At 40.1% G+C, this 12,886-nt stretch overlaps 1 protein-coding gene across 1 annotated transcript in view; it reads left to right on the forward strand.

The window, feature by feature from the left end:
- The window catches only part of RETREG1 (reticulophagy regulator 1), a 30,245-nt gene extending 18,432 nt beyond the window's left edge, over positions 1-11,813 (forward strand). The window contains exons 3-7 of the mRNA XM_044442870.1: positions 303-387; positions 1,364-1,501; positions 2,255-2,319; positions 3,896-4,022; positions 7,003-11,813. Coding sequence (XP_044298805.1) covers positions 303-387; positions 1,364-1,501; positions 2,255-2,319; positions 3,896-4,022; positions 7,003-7,499 — 912 coding nt within the window. The 3' untranslated portion in view covers positions 7,500-11,813. The remainder of the gene's footprint in view (positions 1-302; positions 388-1,363; positions 1,502-2,254; positions 2,320-3,895; positions 4,023-7,002) is intronic.
- Positions 11,814-12,886: the final 1,073 nt, after the last annotated feature.

The following is a 12,886-nucleotide window of genomic DNA, read 5'->3' on the forward strand; positions in this document are numbered from 1 at the left end:
TAGTGATGAAGGATGAGTGCAACTGAGTTACAGAAAAAACTTGGTGCAAGTACACCACCACACAGACAAATCTCTTTTTGTGGAGCAAATAATAAAGAAGAGACAAAGAAACAGAACCACTTTTTTCCCTCCGCATGAGCATCTGCTTATCCAGTTTATACACATTCTGCCGTCTGACATGATGAGCATTTTCCTGTCTCTTCTAATTCTTTTACGGATAATAGTGGCTGATCACTTTAGAACTATTTTATGAATATGGCAACAATGATCTAATTACTACTCATTGCCCTTTTTTTTAACAGTTTTGCCTTCTGGTCTGCAGTGTGTGTACATTCTTCACGATCTTGGGAAGTTACATTCCTGGAGTTGTACTCTCCTACCTTCTATGTAAGTTCCTTCTGATTCTCAAGAAGTGGTTTTCAATGAAGATGCCCAACAAGAGAGCAAAATTATATTTTCCCAGCAGCAAAAAATTGTGATGCAAATGTGCAATTGACAAAGCTGAAGTTGTTTCTGAAGCATAGAAATCTGGCTCACTTGTGTAAAAGAAGCAAGAAGTTAGCATTTATTTCCATTAAAAGCATGCTAATATACTTCCATGGAGCTTTTGGATACAGTAAATGCAGGCTTCTCTGTAATTAAGTCCAATGGGACTTACATCTGAGTAATGCATATGATTGCAGTGCTAGACTGTTTAGGATGGTTCGTGTAATTATACAAAAAAATTCAGCAATCCTTTAAATGGTAATATCCTCAATATGACTGTTTTTATCTTGGAAGATTATTATTATATTGCATTTACATCTTTCCTTTTGTACTTTTGTGCAAAACCCAACACAGCTTACAAAGTTCTCCACTCCATTTTTATCCTCACAACAACCCTTTCGGGTAGGAGGCTGAGGAGCAGCGATTGGCCCAAAGTCACCCAGTGAGCTTCATGGTCAAGTGGGAACTAGAACCTGGCTCTCCCAGGTCCACCACTCTTAGCACCACACCAGCTTTCCAGTGGGAGCTTGAGACTGAAAGGCAAGCTTTCCTAGGGAAATCTAGTGAGCTTTATGGCAGAGGAAGTATTTGAAACGCAGATTTCCTAGTTTGAAGCTCAGTCCCCTAGTCACAGTGCTCTACTACCGCTTTATCCCAGATTCCATAGCAAGGTACTTCAATGCTACCATTTCCACTCGGAAATACTCCCGGTGCTTCATGTAATGGTTAACTTGCATGTACTTTGACTATAAATTCTTTTACATAGAAATCATTTTACATCTTTTAAGAAGTCTTTCTGTTGACTCAAACATATACTACTCGTACCTAGTCATTGTAAAATTATGTAATATGCCTGTTGTTCTCCTTTTCCTTATAGTACTATGTGCCTTCTTATGTCCACTCTTCAAATGCAATGAATTTGGACAGAAGGTGTATAGCAACATGAAGTCATTTTTCCTGAAACTGGACTTCGGTGTTAGGGACTATGTCAACCAAAAACTGAAAGAGAGAGCTGGTAAGCAAGCTGCTGGAAGATATGTTCCCCCATGTAATTACAGTTTCCTTTGTGAATATTAATAGGAAAAATAGGTGCGCTTCTTTTGTCAATCTATTCTTCAATATAAATAGGTATGAAGAAGTATAAGGTAGAAGGGTAAGCTTTCAAAATGAAATAATATTCTGTCTCATAGAAAGTTTACTACTTTTGAGCTGTTAACCACAGTGTACATGAAATTTGATATATAAATAGCATATTATGCACATGTCTTTAATGCAAATTATAAATGGGTCTTTTGCATTGGATTGTTTTTATTCTGCTCTGTTTTAAATTCTTTTAATTGTGGTTTAATGGTTTTTTCTCAGTATTGTTATGAAGTTTTATTAGTGGCTCTAAGTTGCCTTAAGTGCCATTTTTGGTAGAAAGGTGCAGTACAAATCAAATCAAATACTGTGACATTATATTTATATCCAAACTGTTTTGCTCTTACAAGCAACCCAAGGCAGCTTACTAGGTTCTCTTTCTCCCAGTTTAATCCTCACAACAACCCTGTGATGTAGGTTAGTCTGAGAATGAGTTGCTGACCCAAAGTCACTCCATGGTCAAATGGGGACTAGGACCCAGATCTCCAGAGTCCCAGTCCAGCATTCAAACCACCATGCCACACCGACCCTTTTTAAAGAATCAATATGGCAGAAAAAAAAAAGACTAGAAATGCTTGACTGGCTCAGTAGGTGGGGAAGGTTAATTAACTATAATCTTCTTTTGCAGAAATGATAAAAACAAAGCAAACAGAAGATGACAGTGAACTAGACATATCAGCTCTGTGTCCTAAGGTTGGCTGGCTCATATACTAAGTTCTCTGGACTACAAATAAATATTCTGATTGTTCTCTTGCTGTCTGAGAAAAGCTTATTTCCCTAATAATTCCTCACATCACTAAGCATGTGTGCTAAACAGTTCTAAATTCTAAATAGTTTCTGATGACCTGAGCCCATGTATATTTACTCAGAGGCTTGTTTCATTGAGACCAAAGGGAACTTACTCCCAAGTAATTATGCATAAGATTGCAGCCTTGAGTAATTTGAGAAGCATTCTTTCTCTAAACCATTTTTTGGCATGAGATGCTTTTCCTGTTAAAGCTACAGGCCTTGCCATAAAACAGGTCTGGCCTTCAATCTCCCCACCCAGGTAGAAACAGGCCCTTGAATACAGTCTCTAACAGTATGTTCAGGTGGCCATAGGATTTTTCAGATTTCCAGCCACAGGTGGGAAAGTTCCTCAGCACTCCTAGCTGAGGATCCATGCTTGGATTCCCCCACCCCCTTTTGCAGGTAGCATAGAAAGAACCATGCAGTCCGTGCTCCTCCCCTTCTGTATGAGATACCTGCAGTCTTCCCAGTTTGGAGGACTGGGGGGGACCCCATAGGATTGCACAGTCCCTGTTGCTCTTCAGCATCCTGAGTTTTCAGGTGTGAGTGTCAAAAGGCCTGCACAGCCATTAAGGTGCATGCCAGAGTGACTCTAGGATCCCTTTAGCCCTTTCCCTGTGACACGGGGTCCCACCTGCTCTTTACACTTTCTGTTTAAGATCTAAATAAGGGCCAATGTTCGTAATCTTGAACTGTGCTGGGGTAGTTTTGCAGCCCTCCAAATGTTTTGGTCTATACCAGCATTCATCTCTCACCATTAAATATGGTTGATGGAAGTTGTAAGCTAAAACACTGAGAATCATTTCAAATTATCCCTGATGTGTGCAGATGTGTACACCTCAATTGTGTGCTGTACAAATTGTACCAAAAGGGCATGTGCACAGGGGTTCTGACGCAAGTAAACAATAAATGAAATATGTAAATATTGTGCGGTAGCTCAGTGAAGATACGGCAAACCTGATCCCCTGAACATCTACTTTGGGCACCTAAAATTCTAAGGATACTTAATTGGACCTATTTTTACCTATTTACTCATACTTCATTATAGCATGAGAAATATTATTGAAGATCTGTTGCAACACATGTTTAGATTAGGTGCAAGTATAGAGGGCTGAGTTACCCTCAAAGTTCTTGCATTCCTTTTTTGTCATTACTGCTTGTAGATGAACTATTAATTGTAGAAAGTGTTGTGTTCCTAGCTTGTCTAGCAAATGATGAGAATATACACATATCTTCACCATTCTCACAAGTTTTGCTTTTTTAGTTCAAGCAAACGCACATTTAATATGTACTGAAGCAGCTGTATAACTGAGTTTTGAATTGCTGCTGGGATTCCTTTGTTCCTTGTATCTATAGTTAAAAGTTTTACGTTTCCTGAGGATGTAAAGGGATAGCTTCCCAGGTTTTAAACGTGTAGTTACTCAATTTAGTCCACAGTTAAGGAGTGCTGCAATTGATACTTTGGTTTTTCAAAATACAGGTTAGCCCTGCAGTTGTAGCCAAAGAGATGTCTGTATCGGATACTGACATATCAGAGGTATCTTGGACTGACAATGGGACTTTCAATCTATCAGAGGGAAACACTCCGCAGACAGATACATCCGATGGCATGTATTTTTTCAAGTCTTCCAGCATTCTAGCAGTCTAACTGTTCTCATTCTCAAATACATTTAGTTTAGTTTGGATTACATCCCATGTTGGTCCTATTTAGAAAAGACTTATTGAAATAAATGATTTTGCAGTATTTATTTATTTATTTAAAACATTTCTATGCCGCCCCCATCGCAACAAAGCCTCGGGGCAGCTCACAACATACATAAAATACAATCAATAATTTAAAAACTGGTACCATCTCGGCTATATATTAAAATCTATAAATACAATAATAATAAATTAACAGTTAAAATAACTTTTAAATAAAAAGGTCTTCGCCTAGCTCCGAAAAGCAAATGACGGCGCCTGGCGGACCTCTCTGGGGACCGCATTCCATAGGTGGGGTGCCACCGCAGAAAAGGCCCTGCTCTGGGTACTCACCCTCCTAATATCCTTCACAGGGGGTTCCCGGAGAAGGGCATCCGCTGCCGAACGTAGGGGGTGGGCGGGCATATATGGACGCAGACGTTCCTTTAGATAACCAGGACCCAAGCTGTTAAGGGCTTTATAGGTCATAACCAACACCTTGAATTGGGGCCGGGCTTCAATCGGGAGCCAGTGAAGCTGACGGAGAACTGGGGTTATATGAGAACAACACCCAGTCCCCGTCAGCAACCTGGCAGCTCTATTTTGCACCAACTGAAGTATCCAGATCGTCTTCAAGGGCAGCCCCACGTAGAGTGCGTTACAGAAATCTAGTCGGGAAGTTACCAACGTATGGGTCACTGTCGCCAGGCAGTCGTTCTCCAGATAGGGACGCAGCTGATGGATCAGCCGGAGCTGAAGGAAGGCGCTCCTCACCACCGCCATCACCTGAGCTTCTAACAACAGCTCAGGGTTGAGGAGCACTCCCAAGCTGCGAACCCTGTCCCTCAGAGGGAGTGCAACCCTATTTAGGGCAAGGCCTGAGTCCCCCACCCCGAAGCCCGAACCACCCACCAACAGAACCTCCGTCTTATCTGGATTGAGCTTCAGTTTATTGGCCCTTGTCCAGCCCATTACCTCAGCCAGGCATCGGTTCAGCACAGCCACTGCCTCACCTGGATTGGTGAAGAATGAGAGGCAGAGCTGGGTATCGTCAGCGTACTGATGACTCCGCAGCCCACACCTCCTGATGACCTCTCCCAGCGGTTTCATGTAGATGTTTAATAGCAAGGGGGACAAAATGGACCCCTGCGGAACTCCATGGCATAACTGCCATGGTGCAGAGCCATAGTCCCCCAGCACCACCTTCTGGAATCGGCCGTTGAGATAGGAGCGGAACCACTGCAAAGCGGTGCCTCTGACCCCCAATCCCACTAGCCCATCCAGAAGGATACCATGGTCGATCGTATCAAAAGCCGCTGAGAGGTCCAGGAGAACCAACAGGGACGCACTCCCCCTGTCCTTCTCCCTGCACAGGTCATCGTACAGGGCTACCAAGGCAGGTTCAGTACCGTACCCGGGTCTGAAGCCGGACTGAAATGGGTCCAGATAATCAGTTTCATCCAAGAGTGCCTGGATTTGTCCTGCCACCACCCACTCTAGCACCTTGCCCAGGAATGGAATGTTGGCCACCGGTCTATAATTGGCAACCACCCCTGGATCCAGGGATGCCTTCTTTAGACAACATTGGATACAACCTATGTGATGCAAGCCTGGAGCTTCTCCTAAACAGATGTTTTTGTGTTAATGCAAAAGCAAAAAAGCAAAAGCACCCCACCACACCCCTATACTAGGTGTATTCAGAATGAATTTTTCAAAATTACTTTAAATTATTTCCCTTTTCTCAAAATATCTGTTCTGTTTTGTTATATACATCTTCTAACTATACAATAGCAGTGTCCCCTTTTCAGTTTCTCATAAAGATGAAAATAGAATGCAAAACAGGGGAGGGGGGAAGTTTAGGTGTGCTTGATGTTTTGGAGTCACTTAAGATATTAACATGAGTATTTAAAGCCCTAAATAGCTTGTGGCCAGGTATATAAAAGAATGCCTTTTCCCATATGTACCTATCCGGCCCCTTAGATCTGTATCTGAGGGAGCCCCCTCCTCAGGATATAAGGGTGGCAACAAGAAGAACCTTTTTGGGAGTGGCACCACAACTCTGGAATGAGCTTCCGAGAGAGGTTCACCTGATGCCCTCTTTATATTCCTTTCAGTCAAAGATTTTTTTGGTGTTAATCTGTTTTTAAGGGTATTTTAATAGAATGTGATATGCCTTTTATAAAATTATTGGTTCTGCAGAGGTAGGATGTACTTACTTGTTTATTTTTATTTGATTATTATGTTTTATATTGTTTTACATGGTTTTATTATTGTGACCCACCCAGGGAGCCATGCAGCTAATGGGGTGTGCTAGCAATCAAATAATAAATAATAAAATAAGTAGGCATAAACCTAGATGGGGGGTGTCCAGGAAGCTCATGTAAGAAAGGAATAAAATACGTCAAAAGAAATTGAACTACATTGAAATAAGTTGCAGCGTATTGGTTGCCTGTGTATAAACCTTTCCAGATAAAAACCACCTTTAATCCTAACTTGCAACATGGAATCCAGCTGCTTTTTTTTTAAACACTTCTCTAGATCTGTCAATTTTCCTTTTCCTCCCAACTTCAGTCATGGCACTGCTAGTATAACCTGTATTACATAGGTGAATCGCATAATTTCATCAGTTACAATGTGTAACGATTTTCACATTATTCAGTCCTTCTAATTTGACTTATAGACCAACATTTGAGAGTTTGATTACAACTTGAGCAGAAGTGGCTTTTATTGATGGTGCTAAATAAGCCACCTTGAGTTCTTCGTAAGAATAAAGATGATGAGACATTTCTCAAGGAAATTTAGTATTTCTTTAGGAAACTGCAGCAGCTGGTCACAGAAACAAAATTGCAGATGGTTGTTGTGGGGCCTTCTCATTTATAACAGCTTCTTCTGTTAATCATTTAATAGATTTTGATCGACCAAGTGATCACGAGGAAGCTTTTGCAAAAGATCTTGCAGAATTTCCATCTGTAGAAAACGGTGCAGGAACAAATGATGAGGATGATTCGAGCCTTGGCTTGCCTGTCCAGCAAGACAGAAAAAAGGACCATCGCCCTGCAGCAGCAGATCAGGGTACCAGGGAAGCCAAGGAGGGGCACTCTGCAGCAGGCCTCTCCTTGCCTCTGATCAATGACCAGGCCTTCAACTTAGTAAGAGCCATTGCCAGCGATGTTGTTACATCCGTGGTGTCAGCAGCTGTCAGAGACCAGTTGCAGTCTATCCAAGCAGAGCCAAATTTAAATGAAGAGACAGACACAGAGGAAGGAGATGATTTTGAACTTCTTGACCAGTCGGAGCTGGAGCAGATGGAAAGTGAACTGGGGCTTACCAAAAGCCAAGAGGCAGAACCGCAAAAAAAGAAGAAGTCCTCAGGCTTCCTCTCAAACCTGCTTGGGGGCCATTAATGTGGAAACTGGAGGTGCTTAATCATATAGCAAAAACAAAATATAGACAACATGAAATGCAAAAAAAAAAGAAAAAAGATGAGCTGTAGGCTTTATTATTTTAGATGTGCTGTAATGTCCTTCATGCAGAGTGAACTAACTTGTTATAGCTGACTTGATGGTGGTAGTTTTGTTTTTGATAGTGATGACATAGAAGTGAAAAACCTGTCCCATTATTTTGTCTCAAAGGAATTTAAGAGGCAAGAATTTTAAATATACAGATATGTTAAAATTGCCAAATGTAGCTCTCCTTTTGGCTGTAACCAAATCCTCTTCACCTCCAGCCTGTTTACTCTTACTTTTCAAACATTTAGGCAGCAGTGCTTCAGGGAGAGGAAATATCAAGAGGAATCAAGAAGCCATCATATCCTAGTTGCCTACTATGTAGCAGAATATTTCAACCTCAAGAGTAAACAAGTGTCTGGACCCTTTTTTCAAATATCTCTGATGGGCTAATCCAGACACCATCAGAATCAATTGTCATATTTCGTGTTGCCTGTTCTAAGCCCCAGATATTCTTGTGGCTAGGCAGTGTGAGGCATTTTCAATTATGTCCATTCTTACAGGCTTTGGAGCCGGACAAAATGGTGAGATTTCATGCTTCCACATACTGTCTCGTATTAGACCCACAGAGGAAAACAAAAACATTATGTCTGAGATATATATGCCATCTACATGTAGCATTTGTATATGTGGAGTGGGGCTGGATTTAGGGGTGGGGGAACAGGGAAAAATTCACTTTTGAATGGAGTCAGCAGTCTGTTTGCTTCCAGTTCCATCAATGTTATGTTCTTTTGTCCTAGAAAGTAAGTATTTGATTACCTTTAAAATCAGACTTGCTGTATTCAATTCTGCAAGAACTACAGCTGCAGAATATTCCTGGAATATAAGTAGAGGGTCTTGCCATAAAACCCTCCTAACTTTAACACCCCAAATATTCTGTGGCTGACCTTGGGTCACCTTTAACATAACTCTTCTAAGTTTTGTGGTTTGGGTTTACCTTTAAAATTGGTGGTAACAGGCAGTGCCTTATCAAGGTAGACCAAAGTTAAAAGAATTACTAGTTCTAATAGTATGGTATAAAAAGCCATCAGAACTGAGGGACCAGATATGCTATTTTGACTAATCTCAAGCTGTTTAACATTTTAACTGGCATTCTAACAGGTAGAAATTACTGTTCTGTGACCTGTCAAAAGGACAGCCCCAGTGTATAGGGTGGTTCTCCTCTTCTGGCATAGCTGCTGCATTCGCTAGGCAACATGTATAGCAAATACCACTGCACAATACACTGACTTGGGAAGAATGTGATGCTAGTAGTTCAGTGTCAGTTCTTCTCATCCTTCCTTCCCTATCCAAAGTGTTTAATAAGACCCTGTACAGAGAAGACCAAGCAACCCGGTGTCTGCTCTCACTCCAAAGTAGCTGGGTCAGTTGTCCCTATACCTTTTGGCAGGATGAAAATGTCACCACACTCCAGCTGCACCAACTAAAACAGTTGTCCTCAATCACAAAGAGTGCAAAAAGGATCTGGAAATTTGCAAAATACTACAGACTCAGATAGACACTTGCTTACCACGGATTGTGCTTGTGGCTCTATGAGGCATAGAAACCATGTTTTCCTTTGATCAAGCTGGTGCCTCGATACTTTAGCCTAGAGTCACATTGGGTGGAAGTGGATTCAAGATCCCGCAAATCAGAGGGACTTCAGCATGATCCTAAACGCATCAGTACTCTGGAGTAAGACCTGCTGAGGTCAGGAGGACTTGCTGCATAGCAAGTGTGATTAGCATTGCAACCTCTTCCAGGAAAAAACAGGACTTAATACAGGATTCTGAGTTATCACTACTTAAACATGCTTCCACAAATATACTAGTTTTCTCAGATTTTTTAAAGGGATATGGGAAAACACTTCCACCTTACAGTGTACAATTCTTCTTAAACAGAGGTACACTAAGGAGAAGCTCATACCTGTTACTAAGCACATGCTTCCTTTTCATGAAGGTACAGCTAATACAACTTTATCCATCATAAGGACAAGGCCATAATCCTAAATACACCCACTTGAGAGTAAATTCCATTAAATTCAATGGATTTATATCCAAGCAAGGATGGACTCGTTTGCACTGTTAAAGGGTTGAGGCTACTTGAAGGGAGAGCAGAAAGGAGCTAAAAGAAGATACGTGAGTAAACTGGTAGAGCATCTTCCCAGCTCATACCAGTTGTGTTGTAAATTGTAACTCTGTGCACTTTATTGTTTTGTTTAAGAAATGCTTCAGGGATTTCCAAATAATCAGATATAGTGGGACTCTTCTAAGGAATGAAGTTCCATTCATTACCAAAAGCAGCTGAAATGTCTGCTTGAGACTTCTTGTAAACAATTCTCTTTCTGGTATCAAGATAAGGTACAATCCTAAGAGTATAACATAAAAACCTCGGTTCTGAAAATATTTGTGTAGCTGCACTGATTTCCCACCTCCCCCTACCTCCAGAATTTTACACAGAAAAAAAGATGTGTTAGATTTGGAGGTTGGCTTTTAATGGTTCTAACATACAGGCTGGGATCCAAAGAATTACACAAAGAACATCCAAGGATTTGGCACATGGTTTAAACATGTGCTTACTCATGAGAAATAGTAAATATAAGGATGTCCAAATTCTATAAAATGACAGTTTACTTAATTCTCTCCAGGGTCTTTTTGCAACTCAGAATTGTAATATAAGAATTACCCCTTGGAACCTCACAGCTGAACTGATAAACAGTTAAGGCTGAATTGCTAAGTGTACTGTTTAGGAAGCATCTATGTTTACATGCAGTGAAACATCCTCCTGAGGGAACAAGAGGCTGAATCCTAAGCATACATACTTGAAAGTAAATTGCATTGAAAGCAGGAGGAGTTGTTTGCAAATCAACATGGACAGAATTGGCTTTAAATGCTTAGCTTGCAGTGCCTGCTTTTAGAAACAACAGACTGGAATTTACTTTTAACAAATGAAAGGTTAAGAATGACAGTGTTCAAATTATCTCTGGATGGCCCATCCTGGTGTTTAACCTATTTAATATCTCTATCTATCCTTCAAACTTTTCCATATATCTCCTTCATGGAAGCACGGGCATATCATCTCTCATAAGAACTGAACAAAGGAACTTCTTGAAGAACTATAATAGTGTGGATTTGGGGCTAGTGTTTGTTACATAACCACTTGCAAGATGACTTACAAGGGTGGTGGTCTTCTGGTGGTATATCACCAACATTAAATGTAACAGCGCTTAAAATCCCTGCTAATAATTCTAGTATTTAGTGATGTCTATACTGCAGACAGAAGTTAATATCGAACTACTTCTGGCAGTCCCTTTAACCTCTCCTATACTTTCCACCTAGAGCATAAATTCAGCCAACATATACTGAAGTCTACATGTTACAGAATTTGGTATCTTCCCCCCACCCCAACTCCAAGCCCCCCCCCAAAATCTGTAAAAATCAGCTGCTTCTGTATAACAAAGTTCAAATGTAAAGTACGTTACAGATCAACATTTCCTTAGAATAAGTACTTGCAGAGATGTTGAGGATGGTCATGAAAGACTGAGTATTTCATTTGAGTCTCCGTTCGGTCTAAATGGGTGTTGCATTGTTGTGGGGTACAGCTTAATAGTTGTGTCTAGCAGAACCATTAAATAAAAAGAGCATGTGAAAGCACTTTTGCCCATTGAACTCAATAGACAAGAGTTAGGTATGTGTTTGGCTTTGATTGGAATCCTTTAATTAATTAATTATACAAATTGAATATCAACTTTTATATAGAAATCTTTTTGGAACACACAGTTAAAGATTAAATAGTGGAGGTAGATTCTAATGAGTAAAATGTACATTTTGTTCTTTATGTGTGTGGTTTGATTCTCATGACTATTTAAGCCACACATATTTACAGGTATGTCTTTACAAATTTACTTTTATTAAAGAAGCAGTGCAGCATTTTGGGCACCATCTATCCACATAACCAGAAACTGGAATTTTACAAAAGTCTTAAATAATTTTAAGTATTTTGCAGCACTTTACCTAGCATGATTACTGTTTTACAAACATGGAACTATTATTATTATTTTCATTATTATTATAAAAGTGGTTTGAACCATTTAATGTCTGTGTTTTTTCTTTCTGTGTTAGTTGTCTACATGTTAATAGTAAATTCATTGTCAACTTTATTTTGATTTTCTAATCTATATGAACCACTGTAACAGCCTGGAGGATCATATTAAATAAAACATTTAATCTTAAATTATCCTCCCTGATACTTTCAAAGGTTTGATAGATAAGTGCTTTTGGATTTAATCTGCAATGCTTTCTGTTGTATAGAATGGGGAGTACAACTGGGAGATTAAGGGATGAGTGGACGGACAGAAGGTAGTCTGGGAACTACCAATAGATATCTGGGTAATTTCTAGCAGAACAGCAAGCATTTCAAACCCCCAATTGCCTGGCACTGGGTACAATAAAATTACCTTTTCCACCTAAATCAGACTGCTGACCTGAAGAAAGTTGAAGTAACCAGGAATGGTCCCCTGTATGAAAGGACTGTGGACTCAGTTCATTTCTAGCACTGAATACAAATTTCCAAGTTCTGAATGTGCTCAGAGGCACCTCCTTCTTTCATTCTAAGTGTGCGCTTTTCAACCTGGCACTTGCTGTGCAGATTGTGGGGTTCCTGTTAAAAACAGCTTTGAACTTTGCCCATCCTTTGGACAGTCAATTTAAATAACAGTAAAACACAAGTGCTGAAAAATCTGGCCTTGGTTACAGTAAGAAAATAAATCCTTATGTTTTAAAGAATCAGAAATAAGCATGTGAAGTATATAAAAAGTCACTTTCTAACTGTTCACTCAAAATCTGATCTGCAGTTAAAAGGTAGCTGAAAAACAGCCAATCTATATATGTAAACTTGCATTCTATTTGCACCATGGCTGAGGAATCTCAAATTGGCACCTCCAGTGGCACCCATAAAGGGACTCCTTTTAGTATATATACATGGATTTTTATATAGCCATAGTAATAAATACTTAAGAAATCCACACAACTTTTAGCAGTTTCTGCAACAAATATTTGGTCTGCTTCATCCTTTTCTCTGTTTCCTTTTCTCTGTTTCAAAATCACAGTGCATTCAAAGCCCCTCTTCATCAGATATAAGTTTAACTGCAGAATTAGATGACTCTTATTTAAATGCATGTTGGAATAGTGATAAGAATAAGTACCAGGTAACTTAGAAATAGGACAGGAACACCTTCCTCCTTGTGACTTCACAGACTCACTGCAGTGCATGATCTTCACTAGATTATTTAGTAGGACGGTGGGGAG

Source organism: Varanus komodoensis, unplaced genomic scaffold, assembly GCF_004798865.1.
Source record: "Varanus komodoensis strain SLA01 unplaced genomic scaffold, ASM479886v1 scaffold40, whole genome shotgun sequence".
Taxonomy (NCBI): domain Eukaryota; kingdom Metazoa; phylum Chordata; class Lepidosauria; order Squamata; family Varanidae; genus Varanus; species Varanus komodoensis.